The following is an 18,802-nucleotide window of genomic DNA, read 5'->3' as shown; positions in this document are numbered from 1 at the left end:
GCAATATAACAAAAACTTTAAAGTGCAGGTAATGATTTTTTATGAGACCAGCAGAATGAGACATCAGTGTAGGGCACTGAACACTGAAGGAGTATTAAAACCATGGAGGAGGACGGAAGAAAAGATGTCATTATGAAAAACAAACCTGAGCTGAACCCTACATTAAACGTCAACTTCAGGCCAGATGTTATACAGATTAATTTTTGTCTATTTACTTACCGTGTGCTAGTCCAAACTTCTCTTCCCTCTGTAAATCACTGGAGAAAAACAGGTTGAAGTGTCAGGAAAATCACACATTTAAAATGTTTTCTACTTTTCACCAGTAAGTAATGAACAAACGGTTTTAGTGATTTCATCTTCTAACAACCTTAGACATGTTTACGCAGATTAAAATCTCAGAAATAGCAGAAATATACTCACCTGTGCCAACGTTGTTCCCTGAGCAGGTGACTGAGACACCAAAGAAAGTCAAATTAAAATGTTGTCATCCATATTCATTATTGATTTCCTTCTGTTTGAATTGTCTTTACTGCTGTGTTCTAATCCCAAGTGCACCCAATAAAGTTGTTTTACAGACGTGCAGCTACCACAGTTACTGAAACAGGTACGGACTTTGTGTCAATACCTTCACCGTCAGACCCCACTGCCTCACCTGAGTACAGCCTCTGAGGGCAGAACAGGACTTTGCTTCCCTCTGGTGTGAGCGGAGCCACCACCACATTATAGACGTCCCCGCACTGGACGTTACCCACATCACAGCTGTTCTCCCCGGGAGACGCAGTGCAGGTGTAGTTGTTGCTGCTGGCCACCATCTCTGTGATGTAGCTGTGGCTGCCGCCTGCACTGCGCCAGTAAACCCGCAGAGAGTTACCCGCCATCCTGTAGAGCCTGACGCCTGACGGACAGCAGGCACCTACGAGAGAGAGAGAGAGAGGGATTTAATCTGTAACAGAAGATGGAGGACAGCTGGAAAAAGAAACAAAAACATACATGACTGAGTATTTCTACACCAGTGCTGGAATGTACTCGAGTACTCTAATTACAATGTACTTGTACTTTCCTTGAGTGAAGTCAATATAATCAGCTGTGAATTTTAATTTTGAAGTAGTCACACATTCTCTCTTAAGTTAAACAGTTGTTTTAATATTTAAGTAGTTAAATACGCTAAGGTCCAGTATGACCAGCACATTAGTGGACCTTTAGGAGATACTGGTGTCAGTAAGAGTTTTAAGTTAAAAGTGAACTCAGCGCTCTCTGGTGGACAAATTATGTAATGCTACTAATTTACCTCAGACAACCTTTCATTTTTGAACTGCAACTTATTGATCTAGTTTTAACGCTTTTTAGTTTAATGCCTAAAAGTGGCAATTTTCCCATTCTGACATTACTGGATAGCTGCACAAATGAAAGGCAAATCTTATGCAAGTGTTTTGATTAGAATAGTAGTAATAATATTTTGTTTGTGAGTTTTTAATTGTAGAAAACATCGTCACTCACTGGACGAGAAGCCCTGATAGGTGCAGTTGGACATTCGCCCGCTGTGGCTGTACGCCTCCATGGTGACGGTGTAGTTGGTCCCGCAGGTGATGCACCCCATGAGGCAGTGGGAGTCCTTGGTGTGGCAACGGGCGTGACCACGTGTTGAAGTCAGAGAAGTGATGAACGAATGGGCTCCTTTGGCATGAGACCACGAGACGTTGGTCATCGCCTGAGTCACCTGATCCACTGTTAGATTCACCGGGCAACAGGGCTCTGCAAAAGGAAAGTCATGTGGATGCTGGAGGTCAAATCGATGCCAGATAAGACTGAAGTTGTTTCGGAGGCTTGTGAGGCCCCAAAACATCAATAACATGAGTTTTAATAGTTTTCTTTTTCTTTTAACTTGTCAAGTGTCTGTACTTTTTGATTGAGTGGATCAATCCAAACCTTCGACTACTCACCTGTTTCCAGAGAGTCAGAGTAGCTGGGTAAGCTTTGGCCGGCGGCGCTGGCTGCTATGACGCTGACTTCATAGGTGGAGCCACAGGGAAGGTCAGTGATGTCACAGCTGTTTCCACTGGTGGTGCAGGTATGAACACCGTCATCTCCCAGCGCGCTCACAGTGTATGTAGCAGCCCTGTTGTTTGCTGTCCAGCTGACACTGACTGAGGAGGAGTTCTTCGGATCCAGTATCAGATTCACTGGCATGCAGGGAGCTGATGGGGGATGAAGGAAAGAAGACATTAAAAGCTGAGTGTGTCCATACTACCTTTGAGGGTCCTCTTACTGTCAGTGTTTGAGGGACAGGTGGCAGTTATTAAAGTTTCTCAAAACTAATCGTTTCAAAATTTACATTTGCTATACACGTTTTTTTTTTCCACAAATTCTAATGATTATACAGGAAGATTTTTTTTTACCCGTTTCCTTCGTGTGAGCTTTACATGCACCGTTGCATCCACTGATTTCATTGCAGGGTGTCACCACCACACTGTATGGACTGTCGCAGCTGAGGTCAGAGAGGGCGCACACCGGCGCCGTGTCATTACACAGGATGACCTCTGCACTGTCCGCAGCTCGGGTCTGGTACAGCTCTGCCCCTCTTGAGGCCGTCCACATGATCTCCAAAGTGTCTGTGCTCACCGCTGAGATGGATACACCCTCTGGACAACAGGGTACTGAAAGACAGAGGTGATAGACAGGCAAACAGATAAACATTATGATGCTCATGACCAGGAAGAGAAGACTCCTAAGCCACCTCGCCTGTTACTCACAGGTGGTGTAGTTGAGAACCTCTCCTTGCGGACTCCTGCCAGCCTGGTTAAATGCGAAAACTGACATCAGGAACGTGTAGCCACATTCGCAGTGGTAGGTGCAGTTGTTGCTGGTGGTGTTGCAGCTCTCCTCGCTGCCATCACTTCTCTTGATGAAGGCGGCATAGCTGTCAGCATGAGGCATCGTGTCCCATGTCAGCGTGCAGTTTCCCTCTGACGGCTCCACGAGAACCAGAGACTCTGGTGGGCAAGGAACTGACAGGACAGGACAGCACACTCAAGTACTGACTGGTCAAAACATTGCTCCATAGAAAATAGAAAATTCACTCATCCTAAATTGAACTCGCTCACATTTCTGCATAAAACTGAAAGGTAGTATGTCTATTGTTTTTACAACCAAATCCTAAATGTGATTTTTTTTTTTGGCAGTAGGTGTTAGATCATTGTAATTTTAGATCACAATATTCTAAAAAAAATCAGATAGTTTATAGAGCAAATAACTAAATGGAAATGTTCCAGACTAATCCAAGGAGTGAAATACCGTCATCATCTTCATTAAAGTCAATACTGTGTTCATAAAAACACCTGCTCATTGATTTCTCATGATGTCCTAATACCACCAGATAGTTACCTTGTTATAAATAGTACCTGTCAGTCAGTAACTACATACAGACACATTTCTGTTGTCTTTATCACATCCCAGCTAATTTGATCTCACTAAAGTCTGTGTTGCATTAAAGTCAAATCAGTATCAGGAAAAAAAAATAAAACAACAAACATTAGCCCATACGATTCTTTCCTACTCACAGGTGACGAATACCACAGGGCTGGATGGGTGACTGGGCCCGGCCTCGTTCGATGCAGTGACCTGGATAGTGTGTACCTCTCCGCAGCCCACGGCCGACAAGGTGCAGGAGCTGGTCATGGAGTTACATGTGAGGTTCTGGTCACTCATCACATGGTACTGGATGGGTCCGTAGACCTGCTGATCGAGTTCCCAGGACACAGAGAGTCCGGCCATGCTGTTACTCATCACCACAGAGACATTGACAGAAGATGGTGTTGGAGGTCCTGTTAAAACACGACAAAATGAAAACATAAAGACACACTCAATGAATCATCAACACGAACATTAGAATATATACACGGTGGCTCCTTACGTGTCGTCTGGTTGATGTACAAACTGGCCTCTCCCTCTCGACCTTCGAGGTCCCAGGCAAAACCCCTGATGAAGTAGAGCGAGCCAGCATCCAGGCCGGATATGGTCGTATTGGTGTTGGAGGTGATGTGCGATAAGCTGGTGTTTGAGCCCATCTTGTAAATGGACAGGGTGTACTGTACAGAGTGAGCAACATGGTCCCAGGATACAGTGAGGCTGTCGTTAGTGGGGGAGGAGGTGGAGGAGAACTGAAGAGGAGGCAAAACTGTGGAGGAGAAAGTTTGACGTGTATGAGATGTTTAGTTAGTGTAATAAACCACTACAAGCCAGACAGAAGCACAGCTCCAGCTCTCTGAATGCTAAGACGGGTTATTGCACTGCATAGGCTTATTAATTAAATATTCCAGCTGTGTTGTTACGACAGGCCTGCCGGCAAGCTGTGTTGTTTGTTTATTTGTTTTACTGTTCCGTATCTGAATGTTTTCCCTTTTAAAGGATCAGTTCAAGTCAAAGGCCCTGATTCTGACAGATGGGTTGTTTGGTCACTATAAGTCAAACCTGATTGAACCACACTGACACAGTCCTAATAAAACAGATTAACTACATTTTTGAATGATAAACTAAGACTTAAAAATATGTTTATAACTTTGATTGTTGCTTATTTAGTCATTAGTATTTAATGTTGAAGACAAATACTTAAGATCTAAAGCAAGTCTTCATTGAGTCACGTTTCAAGTCAGATATCAAACATTTCAGCCCAAGTCAAGTCTCGAGTTCTCAGTTTTATGACTCAGGTTGTTTTCAGTAGACACAGATACCTCCAGCAATGTCTAGCATATTAAGTAGCGTACCTTTGATAAATAAAAAGAAATCAGAACTGAATGTTGGCAAACAATAAACAAAAAATGGTGAAACTGTTTGTGGCATGTTTTTTTGGTTCACGTGGATCAGATTTTCCCCCTCAGGGTGGAGGTGGAGGTGAGAGGTGACAGTTATGTTCTCTAGATGAGGTCATTTCTTTGTGTTTGCCATAGAATTGTCAGGTACGGTTACAGCCTATACAGTGGGGCCCCTGAGGGGTCCTGATGCATTTCATGGGTGAGACAAACCGGCTTTTGCAGAAACAGTGATGTGTGTATATATATTCACTCAAAGTTCTCTGCTATGGCACAAATGAGGCAGATCAAGTAGCTTCTGCAGGACGCGGGGCGTACTGAGAAGAGTGCTCAGTGTTTCTCAGTTAATGTGTGACTCATTGTTACACAAAACCTGCCCTTGAGTTAGCTTTTCCCCATTGAATTGACAAACAACTGTACCTGTCTTTCCTGTCACAGGGAGAGAAGGCTGGCTGCGGCCTCCGCCGTTCACCGCCATGATGCTGAGCGTGTACTCAGTGTATGGTGTGAGGGACTCAATCTCAGCGGGGGACGAGGACACCGTGTCTTCCCTGTAGAAGCCATCTGCGTTCTGGACTCGTATGATGTAATGAGTCGCCCCGGTCCTCAAGCCGAAGTCGACCATCAAGGTCGTGCTATCCTTTGGCTTCACAGTCTTGATGGGATCCATCATCTCAGGGGCTAAAACAGTTAAAAATGAGTTCAGATCAGAGACGGCACCTAAGAAAAGGACTCAAAATTTTATATAGGAAGTAGAAAGATTTTGCTGGTGAGATGTGAAGGGTGGCCTCTGCCTGCTCGGTGATAGTTTGTTGTGAAAGCCATCTTTTAACCTACAACTTTCAGGGATTTAATAAGTGGAAACAACATTTTGTTTTGTCTGCATCTCCCTGAATAAATTTGAGAGAGCTGCACACTGAATGTGAGAATAAAAACATCTCCTCCTCAGTTATCTTCATCACATTTAAGGGGGATAGACACTTGTTTCACTTTGTTGAATAAATATAAGTGAATGAGAGTAACTCTTATGTGGTTCACTGCTCACTGTACCATTTAGTTTGGGGTGTTTAAATTTAAATTGCAATTGTTATTACACTGGATTCAGATCCACTATTTATTTTTTAAGTGCTTAAACAACACAGCTGTGGACAGAAGTGTAACTCACCTGAAGAGGACTCAACAGTTGCACTGCTCAGTGTTCCCTGGGAATCATCCAGAGCTTCAATGGTGAATACATACATAGTGTTGGTGGACAGAGAGTTAACAGAGCCTAGCACTGTGTTTGGACCAAATGTGGCAAAAGCGATGGGGCTGCTTGGTGAGCTTTGGGGGGCGACTGTGATCTTGTATGAAGTGGCTCCTGAGACCCTGGTCCATCGGAGAATCACGGTCTTGGATGTTGCTGAAAACACAGATACTTGGATATCTGGTGAGAGAGATGAAAGAAGCAGATATCATTATTGCACTTTTTAATAAACTGAGACTTGGATTCTTTTGCACATGGCTGTATAATGTAATCGAGGATTTATGCTCCTTCACTCTAACGTATGGCAGTAATGTAAACATCTGCAGTGAATTTATATTTATGAGAGAACATACAGTACCTGTTTGGGCTGCAACCTGCAAATTTAAAAAAAAAATATTACAAATAGTTTCATGTAATGAAATCCAGGTTACTACCAGTAACAAGTCAATTACTCAAGGTTAGTTTTCCATTTCTATTGTGCTCTTCGCTTTTCTCAACAAAATGTTTGCGCCTGAATTTGAAATAAGCATTATAATATATTTACATATAATATTATGCTGTTACCGTACCTGTGAGCACATGCCAAGCAAGACAAAAATCACCAGCTGCTTCATGACGCCGATTCTTCACGTCTGCCTCTGAAAACACTCCTCTTACACTTTGCAGCTCCTGTTAGAGTTTTTAAAAAATGTTTCACTCTTGACTGTTATATCTTTTCAGAAGCATATCTGGTGTCTGTGTTGGCTGAAATACCTGCATCTAGCCCCTCCCAGTGGAGGCAAACACCAAACATCCAGTCACAGTGAACCAGAGAGATGCACCTTGGGGCAGGTGCAGGTCAGGTAGCGCGAGAAGCAAATACCCTTGTTTCTGCAGGAATGATATTCTATATTAAAGGAAGTAGTCGAGATAGTCAAATCACTTCCTTTTACTTTGAGGGGTGAAATGTATGAATACGTTTTCAATTGTAGAATACTGTTACTGCCAGGAAATTTGAAAACAAAAAACCCAGATGAGTCAAACTCAATAAGTTATGAAATCAACACTATGAGATAGTAAATGAAGCTCAAAACCTCACATTTGTGACCTAACAAGTCACAACCATTACATTAAATTTGACCGAGCAGCCTGAGTCAGAAGTTTTGCTTATTATCTCATGTTAGATTTGATATCTCAAAGATAGCCCAGGACTAAGTGAACTCACAAAATCCTTAGTTATTGTCCCATGGGCCTACCTTCCTCACTGTTTTACCTACTATTTCATAACTCTTATTTAAAAAGTAAGAAAGTCTAATCAGAGTCAAATTCCTTGTTTGAATACCCTAACTTGGCCAATAAAGCTGATTCTGATTCTGAAAAAGTAAAATATTTTGACTTTTTTTTTTAAAAAAAATGTCTTATTTATGACTTGATATCTCATAATGTTGTTGTTTTATTTTTTGTTGATTTATAATTTTGTCAGTTTCCTTTTTCACTGACGACTTCGACTTTTCTCGAGCTCTCATTTTAACTATAAAACTGAAAAGCAGTGAAAAAGGGTGACGAGTGTCGCCTGCTGCTATAAAAACTACGGCCGTGCTCCGTCGCACACTTGTTGACGCGGATGACGTCAAAGCGCGAGGACATGGGACAGGAAGAGGCGCAGCGGTAAAAAAAACAAAAAACGTCAAGATGGCAACGGGCTTAGACTACGGGCTAAAAAGAGTAGTTTGGAAGAGTAAGTTCAGTCCAACCGGAGAGTGTTATTTGCACATGTGAAAGAGCGTGACACTTTCATAAGGCAAAGGGTTATTAATGTCCTGCTGTTTTTACTGTCCGTTTCTTCCTTTGTGACTGTGCATCTTGGAATAACTGTGAATGTTAAGTTCCACCCTGCCGTTTATCACGGCGGAGGCTTACAAACTTGGCTTGGTGGAAGTATGGATATGCTAACGTTAATGACGATAGAGCACGTTTGGGGTAACATTTGTTGTTGTTGTTTATCATGACTTTACTGTCACGGAGTCTTGTAGCAGACCTTTGGAGAGACAGACGGAGTGAGGTCACTTTATTTCGGCTATGGAGCCCCACCTCATATGTGCAGGCTAACATTAGCACAACACTGCTCTAAATGCGAAACAAATTCAGCTCACGTTAACCTGTGTAGGCTTAGCGTCCACTTTTCTTGTTTTGAGGTATTTTTCCCCTCTGACTCATGTTTTCCGTTGCGCTGTCTTCCTTGTTTGCGGTTAGGAAATGCTTAAAATGTCGCAGGGAGAAATGGCTGGTTTGGTGTTAAGTTTGGAATGATCTTATGATAATGGAAACTTAATGAGAAGTTACACTGGATTGTCGGTTTAATAGGTAATGGTAGTCGCATGTAGCTCTTAAGTTGTGTTCACTTTTTGTAGATGTTGGGGTGTTCACAGGTGTTGTTATGTGCCTCTTACAGAAGTCAAGGACACAATTATTGCAGACTGCAGAAAATCTGAAGTATGGAAGGTAGGAACTCTTCGCATGAATGGTCAACCTGCACACCACAGATCCAATTTTTAATGTGATCGATCTCACTTACGCTCTGTGACTCAAAATGTCTCATTTTGCCATTGCAGCTTCTTTTCATGTGGAGATGCTTTAGCTTAACGACGTCTTGCTCTGTACTGAAACTGAATCTTACTGACCATAGAGTTTCTGTCTTGCAGATTTTGATTCTGGATCCATTCACCACCAAGCTTCTGTCATCATGCTGCAAAATGTCCGACCTGATGTCGGAGAAAATAACAAGTGGGCTATGTTATTATAACAGTGAAACACTTTTTTGGTTTAATATTGGCAATTGTCCGAACTTAGCAAAGTAACAACCCTGTTGTAATAAATATTCTGTTTATTTAGTTGTGGAGGACCTCTTCAAAAGCAGAGAGCCTGTTCTAGAAATGAAGGCCATCTACTTCATCTCACCAACTGCTAAGGTTTGCCATTAAAACCCCTTTTTTATGTGTTTTAAAAGTTTCAGTCTGAAGTTTTTCTGCCAAACTCTGTTGTGATACTCCATTTTCCTTCATAGTGCGTGGATGCCTTCATTGCTGACTTCAAGCCCAAACCCAAATATAAAGCAGCGTATGTTTATTTCACCGACTGTGAGTAGCTTATAAATCATTGCTTTGTTCTACTACAGTAGTCGACTAACTGACTTCTGCCCAGCATGTTGAAAATGTTCTGTTTTTGTTGTTGCTTGTAAAACACATAAGACACAAACAAATTTTTGTTGGTCCCACAGACTGTCCCGACAACCTGTTCAACAATATGAAGCTGTACTGTGCAAAGTACATTAAAGTCGTTAAGGAAATAAATTTAAGCTTCATGCCACAAGAGGCACAAGTGAGTGCTTGTTATGCTCCATTTCCTCTTTTTTTTTTTTTTTGTTTTAAAAAATAGCCAGACAAACTGAGGCAAATTTCACTTGTTTCGGTGTGTTCAGTGTCACGTTGCTGTTGAGAGGAAGAGGGGAATTTTTTCTGACTGCTTTAAACTGCGATTGAATGATTTTCCAAACTTTATATTATGCTTGCATCTTGTGCCCTGTGTTTTGAAAAATGAAACAGGTCTTAAGATTCTCTGTTCTCTTGGGATTTTTAGTACTTTTTTTTTTTACTGTGCTGTGTTAAATGTTTTTCAGGTGTTCACATGTGATAATGCAGGGGCTTTCCAAAGCATCTACAGCACCAACAATCACAACAAAAAAGAGGAGACACTGGAGGCACTCGCAGACCAGCTCGTCACCCTCTGTGCCACCCTGGACGAATACCCGGGGGTCAGATACAGGAAGTAAGCAAGAGCAGATTTAGTTTCTCCGCTTATAACACACCTCAACCCCCCAAGCACAGTGAGACCTTTTACGAGAAAGACTTGAAATCAGATCATAGAATATGTTGCCTGAGTGTGACAGAAAACAACCAGTAACAGTAAGCAGCTTTTCTTTTCTTACATAAAATATTATTTTAGTTTTATTATACATTCAATATATACACACTCATATGTGCAAACGCTAGTGTCAGACCATGTTAAACCAGACAAATGGACCCACGTCTGACATTTTCCTACAAGTGCATGTGTGATGTGTATTAACGTGACTGTGATCACTCATAAAGAACAATTTATATCATAATCAGAGACAGCAACATGTTGAACGCCAAGACCCTCGCAGAGTTGGTGGACAACAAGCTGGCCAGGCACTATGAGCTGGATGACGGTGGCAAAAAGAAGGTGAGATACCTGCAGAGTAAAGAATGTTTACAGAACAAACAAGATTTTAGCCCGAGGAATGAATGGGAACCTGAGACTTCAGTATTATTTTACACTGACAGGTCGACACAAGGCATCAGCAAAAGAAAAGAAATTCCTCCTTTGCCTTAAGCAGATTAAATTAATGTTGCTGTTCATCCAAAACTCGTTCAGAAAAACTAAATGTCACTGGACCTCTTTTTTTATTTAAAACATGCAGTGTTTATATTTAAGATTTATTTATTTATTTGTTATACTCTTTATTTCTGTCCTATCACAAGGGAAAGACCCAAGCCCAGCTGCTGATATTGGAGAGGGGCTTTGACCCCGTCAGCCCCATCCTGCATGAGCTGACCTACCAGGCCATGGCTTACGACCTCATTGATATCCAGAACGACACGTACAAGTAATACAACCTTCTCCTTCTGCTGGATTTCCCCCAGAAAAGTTGTTAGGCGCAACAGGAAGTATCTTTTAACTGCCCCAACAAACCTCTAGTGTGCTGTGATTGGCTACTGCTGTGCTATGATTGACTGCTTGGACATGTGATTGGAATTGGATGCTAGCTGTGCATTTAAGGCCCGCCCAGTGAGCACAATTGGAGATATTCAGGTTCAAGTTCTGTCTAAAGCTGGTGTTTACTTGTAATTATTGAACTTTTTTTTTGGATTACTAATATTTTTTGTAGGTTTTGTTCCTTTTATGAAAACCTAATACAAGAAATGGTCTAGAGTTACACTCTTATTTATGCTATGTTCATTTTGAAGGATGTAAACTTTTGTCCCACCCTATTCAGGCTGTGATGAAAAGTGATGCTGAGTGCATTGACTTAGTGTAAAGTTGACCATGTCTCACGGTAGTTTATAGAACATCAAAATAGGCTACTTTTTTTTCTTTTAAATCCCTGATGCTAGCTGAAACCAGTTATCTGACTGTTTTTGTGGCCAGGTACAAGTCCAAAGATGGCTCAGAGAAGCAGGCCCTGCTGAATGAGGACGACATGCTCTGGGTTAAGTTGAGGCATAAGCACATTGCAGAGGTCTCAGAGTAAGTGAACAAGATCTGAACAACTGTGGTGTCCCATTCCTGTTTTTCTCACTTGAACCCTAAGTCCTTTTATTCTCACAACAGACAAATCCCCAAGATGGTGAAAGAAATATCTGCTAACAAGAAGCAGCCAGATGGGAAGGTGAAGTCCTGTGTTTTTATGTGCTTCACTGAAACGTTCCTGCATCTCATACTTAGAAAACATATTTTGAGCAAACATTTCACTTCATCTTGTTTTTCCAGATTACAATTAGCAATTTGGCCCAAATGATGAAGAAGATGCCCTCATTCCGTAAACAGCTGACAGAGGTATGCTGTACCAGTACACTTTAATTGTTTTTTCAGATGCCAGTGGTATCTCTAAGGCTCTCTTACAATCTTCCTTTCAACTTGAGGTTGAGGTTTTCAACCGAATTTCTTCGAGGGTCAAATGGGACTTCAACGCTAATAATATTTGCTTCCTTCCACTAATTACAGACCTCAGTGATTGTTGTGTTGTGGCTGGGTGTGGTTCCTTCTGAAGCCTGTTATCTTGTGCGGATGACTTCATCATATTTTTAGCAGAAAAACAGAATAGAAATTCATCATTTATGGCCTGTATGATAAGTGTGTTTCATGAGGAAAAATTGTTTTGAGACTCTGGTAACAGCACATATACGTTGTACTGTTCATATTGTTCACTTTTCTCTCTGTTTGAACTCTAGAAAACTATTCATCTGCAGCTGGCCGAGGACTGCATGCAACATTACTCAAACAACGTGGAGAAACTGTGCAAAGCTGAACAGGTCTGTGTGAGCTCTGATCTGTTTTAGTAGAAGAAATAGCAAACATTTTTAGATAACTAGTTCAACTAGTAATTGAGTGGGTGGTGGTTTAGTGGGTAGAAACAACATTGTCAGTGTCTTTGGGCAGGACAATGACTCATTATGAGCTTCATAGTACTTTTCTGTACCTGAACGTGATGTCTGACCACCTCTTCAGGAGATCCTCAGTAGAAGTTTGTTAGTTGTATTGGTCAACTTCCAGTTATTTAAGATTAGGAGCTTTAGAATGAATGTAAGTGCAAGAATTTACAACATTCTCAGCCTAAACAAGTGGTTTTAAAAGGATGTCTTTGTGCAGGACCTTGCAGTGGGGTCAGACGTGGATGGGGTGAAGGTGAAGGATCCTATGAGGACCCTGCTGCCTGTGCTGCTCCACCCATACAGCACCCATGACAAGATCAGAGCTGTGCTGCTCTACATCTTCAGCCTCGGCGGTACGTCAGTCTTCTCCTAAAAACTCCTTTCACTATCTGTTCATTAGCATTCTGTAGCATAGTGTCTCACTTTGCAGCCATTCATGTCCAGGAACCTTGCAGAGTACAGTCTATGAGACCAAGACAGAATCAAGCATGAATCAAGCATGTAAACTGTTAGCTTATCTTTCCTGAAAGAAATTCTGTGATCATTACTAGTGCCATTAGTATGGATATTATTTTCCACTTCAACAGTAGTAGAAAGTTCCAAAAACACCCGAAAATCAACCAAATATGTAAGCTTCTCTGTTGACCAAGACCCTCATTAGAGGATGCAGTCCTAATAAACTATCATCAGATTTTCACAGTTTTTTCTTTTCTTTGCTGTGTGTAAACAGGAACAACAGATGAGAACTTAAGCAAACTTATTCAGCATGTAAAGATTGAAGACCAACAAGAGTTTATTCTGAACTGGAAAGAACTCGGGGTCCCTATCCTCGCATCGGTACGTGGAGAAGAGGAAAAGACAGACTGATCTGATTTTTGCAGTTCTTTGTTGTTATGTTCTTGTCTTCATCTTTTCAGCTGAAACCTGCTTCTTGTTTCTTGTAGTCTGGTTTCCAGGTTGGTTTCTCTCGCAAACCAACCAGACGGGATCGATCCCAGGAGGAGAAGTACAATCTTTCCAGGTGGACTCCCGTCTTAAAAGATGTAATGGAGGTCAGTGAGAAGAGATGAACATATTGTGTAATGTGTTTCATGAGCAGCACTCATTGCAGCATGTTCACCTGGCATTTACACCTTTTACGCCTATTTTAGCTGGAGTAGCATAACTCCAGAGAATTTAAAGTGGGTGTAGATTGGATGTATGATAGGAATGAAAAGAAGTCCTGCCACTGATGTCTCATTTCTTTCAAATCTCGACATGTAGCTCGATTTAGGTCACTGTGCTACCTCCAGCCCCCCTCTGAATGGCGTTCGTGAGAAAAATTATGTACGGAACTGTAAAAGCTCCGCAAAAGGAGGTTATCAAATTCAGGTCATCAGTGTCACATATACTGTATGTTTGTGTTGTTCTCTGCTGCTTCATCCTTTTGTAAAAGACATCATCTTAGCATCTATAAGGCACAATAATGCACCAGTTGTGTGTTGAACCCTGGGGATGATCTTTTCTGTTTCAGCAGCATCTTTCTGTTCTGATCTACTGATGCTTTTTTTTTTGTACGTCACATGTGTTAAGAGGTTATTGTGGGCAGGTGAGATGATGTTTTGTGTTCAAACAGAGGCAGGATGTCACTGTCACATGTTGTCTTGTTAACTTTTGAACCACGAAAAGAGACATATTGCACACACAGTACTCTAATTTACCCATTCATTCTGTCTTGTGAGTAAGTTTGCTTTTGGCCCCTTTCTGGTTATGATAAGTTGAGCTGTAAAGCATAAAACATTGAAGGAACTGAATGTATCAGAGGCTGCTTCATTTAAAAATTCTGCTATTGAGCCTATTTCTCAGAAATGAGAAGTAGGAACTATGTGGGAGAGTTACTCCATTGCCTTTTGGTCAGAAAATAAGGCCATTTCTGTGATATGATCTGATGATCTGATGATCTCAGTTCTGTAATTCCACATGTTAGTACCAAGTAATGCCTGCGAGTGGAAATGAAAGAAAACAGAGATTGTGTTTTTAAAGGCTTTTTTTTCTTTTGCAAATGGAATTTCTATTTAATGTCATTTTAATGCTAAAAAACATGTTAAGTTGTGTTGTATTGTCACCTTGTTATCTGAAAAGCTCATCTCTAATCTGTCACTCAAGCACCTGACTTCCTGTAAAAAGTGCAGCAGGAAACAGACTTCTTTTTGATGTTTTTTAACCTGTAAATCCAGTTGAAATCACAGCATATTTGTTCCTTTATCTTATCTGTGTTTTCAGATCTTATGTTGCATTCTTAGTTAGCTGCAGAAACCGTGCAAAGTCACACTTTCTCCATAGCGTTGATACCAGGTTTAGGTGTGTAGGAATGTTTGCTATATAGACAAAAGTTTCCAGATACATGTCTTAATGGGGTTTTTCAGGGTTTGAACTCAGCCCCTGACTTCCAGTGAAGGGAAATCTTAATGCTTCAGCACACCAAGACATTTTGGACAATGCTATGCTTCCAGCTTTGTGGCAACAGTTTGTTGAAGGCCCTTTTCTATTCCAGCATGACTGTGCCCCAGTGCACAAAGCAAAGCTCCATAAAGACATGGTTGGTTGAGTTTGGTGTGGAAGAACTTGACTGGCCCACACAGAGCCCTGACCTCAACCCCATCCAACACCTTTGTGATGAACTGGAACGAAGATTGTGAGCCAGGCCTTTTGGTCCAACATCAGTGTCTGTCCTCACAAATGCTCTACTGCCTGAATGGGCACAAATTCCCACAGAAACACTCCAACATGTTATGGAAAGCCTTCACAGAAGAGTGGAAGCTGTTAGAGCTGCAAAGCTGCTTGTGTGTTTAGAATAAGATGTCACTGAAGTCCCTGTTGGTGTAATAGTCGGGTATCCCAATACTTTTGTCTATATAGTGTAAGTAGGATCCCTCACATTAAATGCAAGAAAAATACTCAAATTTATGATATTGCCCCACCAAACCTATTTGATCTCTATGGTACACTGGACAGATAAATTAAAACTCTGACTTTCAGGATGCTGTGGAGAACAAACTGGACACCAAAGACTGGCCACACGTCTCTGAGTGTCCTGCTGCCTGGAACGGCTCTGGGGCTGTCAGGTACAGTAGGTTTTTGAAAACACTAGAACTGTGTTAACATGTTTTTTGATAAAATTATAAATTCTGCTACTGTTGGATCTGATCTCTATGGAGAGGCAACCCTTTTGGCTTGTTTGCATGTCGTATGTGTGAGGTTTTATGAGTTGGAACACAACTTAAAAATATCAGTATATTTCTTTATGGCGTCAGTGATACAAAAGTGAGAAGCAAGACTTTTCATCAATGACCAAACAATCCCAGGGAATATTTTTCACTCAAAGGTCATATTTGCTTTTACAGACAAATGTAGTCAGTAGTAGTGTGATAAGTTAGCGCCCTCCAGTGAGAGTTTGTGATACTTCATTCAGCACCCGGTTTTTGTGTGGTGGTTGTCAGAGCCACTGAGTTTATGAGCGACACGGGTCTGAGAGGTAGTGCTGTGTAACTGTTCCTTACCCTCTGTCTGTCTGTCCTTCTCACCAGCATGTTGATCTTCCTCTTTCTGTGCACAATCTGGACCCAATTCTTTTAAATTTTGTCTCAGTAAGTTTCAGTTGTCCATCATCTATTCTACAGTGCCCGACAGAAGCACAAAGCCAGTGCTCAGGATGAACGCCGGACCGGCTCGCGCCTCATCATATTTGTCCTAGGAGGGATCTGCTTCTCTGAGATGCGTTCTGCCTATGAGGTCACACAGGCAGTAAAATCCTGCGAGGTCATCGTAGGTGAGATTACTCCCTGACAATGCAAGGACCGTTTCTGTAGTTCTTGTTAAATCCAGTTGGTGACATGTCAAGTTGTGGTCTTTAAAATAAAGATGTGTTTGATACAGCTAATTGGTCATTTGGCTCGGAAGCACCCGTCGAATTATAAACCCACGGCTACCTTCTGTTTTTATTTCCAGCTTTTGTACTCCACCTGCTGGAGCTAGTCAGACTCCTAATGTCCTAATGGTTCTTTTACCTTGATTCCAGGGTCTTCTCACATTTTGACCCCAACCAGTCTCCTGGATGACATCAAGGCTCTAAGTAAAGGCCCAATGGAGACTTTCACAATAGATGAAAGGAGCAATGCCTGAGAGGTCTCGCCCACCAACTAACACCTCCAGACTCCCCCTGCCTCCCTGCATCTCACATCACTCAGTGCACTCAGCTCAACTTCCCATATGGAAAACTAAAGGGAATTTACCTTATACTTATGTTTTAATATTCATTTCAACCCCACTGCACATTCACTATTGGTGTGATGGCAAAGTCTTTTTTAACAGGATCATTTCAGGAAGCTTTTTTTTTTTTTTTTTTTTTAAACTGAAGAATCACTAAGAAAATTGTGCTTTGATAATTATCATTAATCTCGCCTGCCTATCTGTGTTTGCCTTTGTCCATAAAAGAAAATATTGGTTATGTGACTTATTGAAAAATCTCTTTCAGGGACAGAATGACTTTGGAAAGCTAATGTATATATTGTATGGAAGCACTGAGTCCCTGCTATGTCACCCTGACCTTTTTTTTTGTCACTATTGTTTATAAACACTTCATGTGATTGTGTGTTTTAATATAGAGTATTTACATTTTTCTTGAACTGAACAACTGACTAATAAATGGATGAAGTGGTTCAAATCCTGTCGCAGTTCCAGTTCCAGTTAACGCAGCCTCATCTGATGGAGCCAAAATGCAGAAAACAAAATGTAAGGAAATTACTGGGTGAACTTCAAAGTGACAAAACTAAAAGCTGACTCTTGTTATACACAAATAACTCGAGCACGTTGTTGCATTATCTTTGCATCAGGTAAGCGATCTGAGCAAAGACGGATGCCCTTAATCATCCTGCTCCATCAAAACATCAGTAACTTAATATCCATGACAAAAAAAAGCCCTCTTATAAACACTATAGCACATTTTCAGTAGACGAGTGAACATGCTGCTCTCTTGCTGAACAGACAATACGTGAACCAAAGATATTATGAGGCTTCTGTTATAGATCAAATCTGTCCTACTTTCCCTACAGGCGTGATGCTTTAGTTACACTGCGTTTAGATTGCTAACTGTACGTTGAATAGACGGGTATTGACCTTAAAGAGGTGGAGAGGCTTTGTACTGTAAGCTAATGGAACAAACTGTACGGTGGATTGGATTTATAGAAAATGAATGGAGGAAATTAAATTGAAATTACTCCAATTTGTGGTGCAATTGAATAGCAAAAGAAAAGTGCATTAACTTCACAAAGCTTGTCCTCAAGAGGTCTTCATCTCAGATCTCCCAGCCTGGATGTGCTTAGGGAGGCATTTTTTAGGGGAGGGGTTAGAAGAACAAGGAAAGTAAAACCTAAAGCATAATTTATGAAGATGCTTTATGTTTCGCATGTGTTTAATTTACGGCCACAGAGCAGGACAGAAATCATGATGATTTTTCAATACACAAACGTGATGCTTGTGACGGTATCATGTTTGTAGGAAGGAGAGCATATTGAGCTTTAGATCAGAATCACATCAGATTCATTATTGTATACACTTTTAGTGGTAAAATGATTTGTACAAGCAAATAAGGTTTGTATCATATAAATACAAAAATGCTGCTGGTCGCTGAGGTTTTGTCCCAGGAAAATGTTCATTTAATAAATCAATGCAGTTAAAATTGAAATAAGAACACCTACATAGAAATGACAGCCCTGTTGTTTTATTGTCTGGTCCTGGCTAGTCTTATGCTTTTGCACACACCACTAATTATCCAAAACTTCAAACAGAATAACCAAAAACATTTTAGCAGGTTGTGAGAAGTGGAGTAGATTTACCAAACACTTATACCAAGCACCATTAAACTGAATTATATATATACTGAAGAATATATGGAATAGAGTCGCTTGTCAACACAGCTCTAATAATGCTGTATTGATAAATGTGATGTCGACTACTGTCATCCTCCACCACCTAACTCGTACATCATCCTGCTGATGGTGTCAGTTACAGGTAAGAGTGTCAGGTGACTGAGCTGTCACGCCCACTCATGAAGTGGTCCTGCTCCACTGAACCTCTACAGAGGACCACTTAACATCTAACAAGGATATCCCTGTTCTCTGACAATGACTTACTCTCATTTTATTTCTCATTACTGTTTAAATTTAACTACCCCACTCTGCCTTCAGTCTATGAGGGGGTCCCCAGACTGAAGGCTCCCTTGTTTCTGTCATGGATCTCCAAATACACTATTTAAGGAACTGAGTACCATTAATGAGTAATGTGAGTTTTAAGTTAAATCCAAGGTCACCAAACACGGGTGATTTGCATTACATATATAAATATATACACTTTTATATACAAATATATACAATGTACTTATATACATTTATATACATATAAATTAATAAATAATAAATAAATGGGCGTTAAAACCTTTAATACCCCTGACAAACGCATGAAATAACGCCAAGAAATGGCGGCGCATGCGCGACAACCCCACC

The 18,802-nt window shown here is 41.0% G+C and overlaps 2 protein-coding genes across 2 annotated transcripts; one reads left to right on the top strand and one right to left on the bottom strand.

The window, feature by feature from the left end:
• Positions 1–219: 219 nt before the first annotated feature.
• On the bottom strand, positions 220–6,665 carry LOC124060677 (fibronectin type III domain-containing protein 7-like). Its single transcript, XM_046391917.1, has 13 exons — positions 6,621–6,665; positions 6,410–6,425; positions 5,971–6,231; positions 5,226–5,486; positions 3,911–4,174; positions 3,558–3,821; positions 2,751–3,005; positions 2,397–2,654; positions 1,941–2,195; positions 1,498–1,752; positions 653–913; positions 421–450; positions 220–257 (listed from the first exon to the last, which is right to left on the bottom strand). The coding sequence occupies exons 1-13, from the start codon at positions 6,663–6,665 to the stop codon at positions 226–228; spliced, it is 2,457 nt and encodes an 818-aa protein (XP_046247873.1). The 3' UTR covers positions 220–225.
• Positions 6,666–7,619: 954 nt separating this feature from the next.
• stxbp3 (syntaxin binding protein 3) lies at positions 7,620–16,965 on the top strand. Its single transcript, XM_046392180.1, has 19 exons — positions 7,620–7,768; positions 8,483–8,532; positions 8,733–8,814; positions 8,923–8,999; positions 9,095–9,167; positions 9,308–9,408; positions 9,707–9,855; positions 10,200–10,293; positions 10,593–10,717; positions 11,260–11,358; positions 11,443–11,500; positions 11,602–11,667; positions 12,063–12,143; positions 12,481–12,616; positions 12,994–13,100; positions 13,208–13,315; positions 15,282–15,367; positions 15,923–16,071; positions 16,321–16,965. Exons 1-19 carry the CDS (start codon positions 7,723–7,725, stop codon positions 16,422–16,424), a joined length of 1,791 nt encoding a protein of 596 aa, XP_046248136.1. The 5' UTR covers positions 7,620–7,722; the 3' UTR covers positions 16,425–16,965.
• Positions 16,966–18,802: the final 1,837 nt, after the last annotated feature.

This window comes from Scatophagus argus, chromosome 6 (genome assembly GCF_020382885.2).
Source record: "Scatophagus argus isolate fScaArg1 chromosome 6, fScaArg1.pri, whole genome shotgun sequence".
Taxonomy (NCBI): domain Eukaryota; kingdom Metazoa; phylum Chordata; class Actinopteri; family Scatophagidae; genus Scatophagus; species Scatophagus argus.
This window is presented reverse-complemented; position numbering and strand designations above follow the sequence as displayed.

What these genes read in the sequence shown, in the direction of transcription:
- LOC124060677 (XM_046391917.1), bottom strand. Translation starts at nt 6,665, where the DNA reads ATGAAGCAGCTGGTGATTTTTGTCTTGCTTGGCATGTGCTCACAG. An exon ending in GGTTCTCAACTACACCACCT is followed by an intron (nt 2,655 to 2,750) that starts GTGAGTAACAGG and finishes TCTGTCTTTCAG; the next exon opens with TACCCTGTTGTCCAGAGGGT. An exon ending in CCCTCAGAGGCTGTACTCAG is followed by an intron (nt 451 to 652) that starts GTGAGGCAGTGG and finishes TTGGTGTCTCAG; the next exon opens with TCACCTGCTCAGGGAACAAC.
- stxbp3 (XM_046392180.1), top strand. Translation starts at nt 7,723, where the DNA reads ATGGCAACGGGCTTAGACTACGGGCTAAAAAGAGTAGTTTGGAAGA. An exon ending in CACATTGCAGAGGTCTCAGA is followed by an intron (nt 11,359 to 11,442) that starts GTAAGTGAACAA and finishes TTCTCACAACAG; the next exon opens with ACAAATCCCCAAGATGGTGA. An exon ending in TCTTAAAAGATGTAATGGAG is followed by an intron (nt 13,316 to 15,281) that starts GTCAGTGAGAAG and finishes TCTGACTTTCAG; the next exon opens with GATGCTGTGGAGAACAAACT.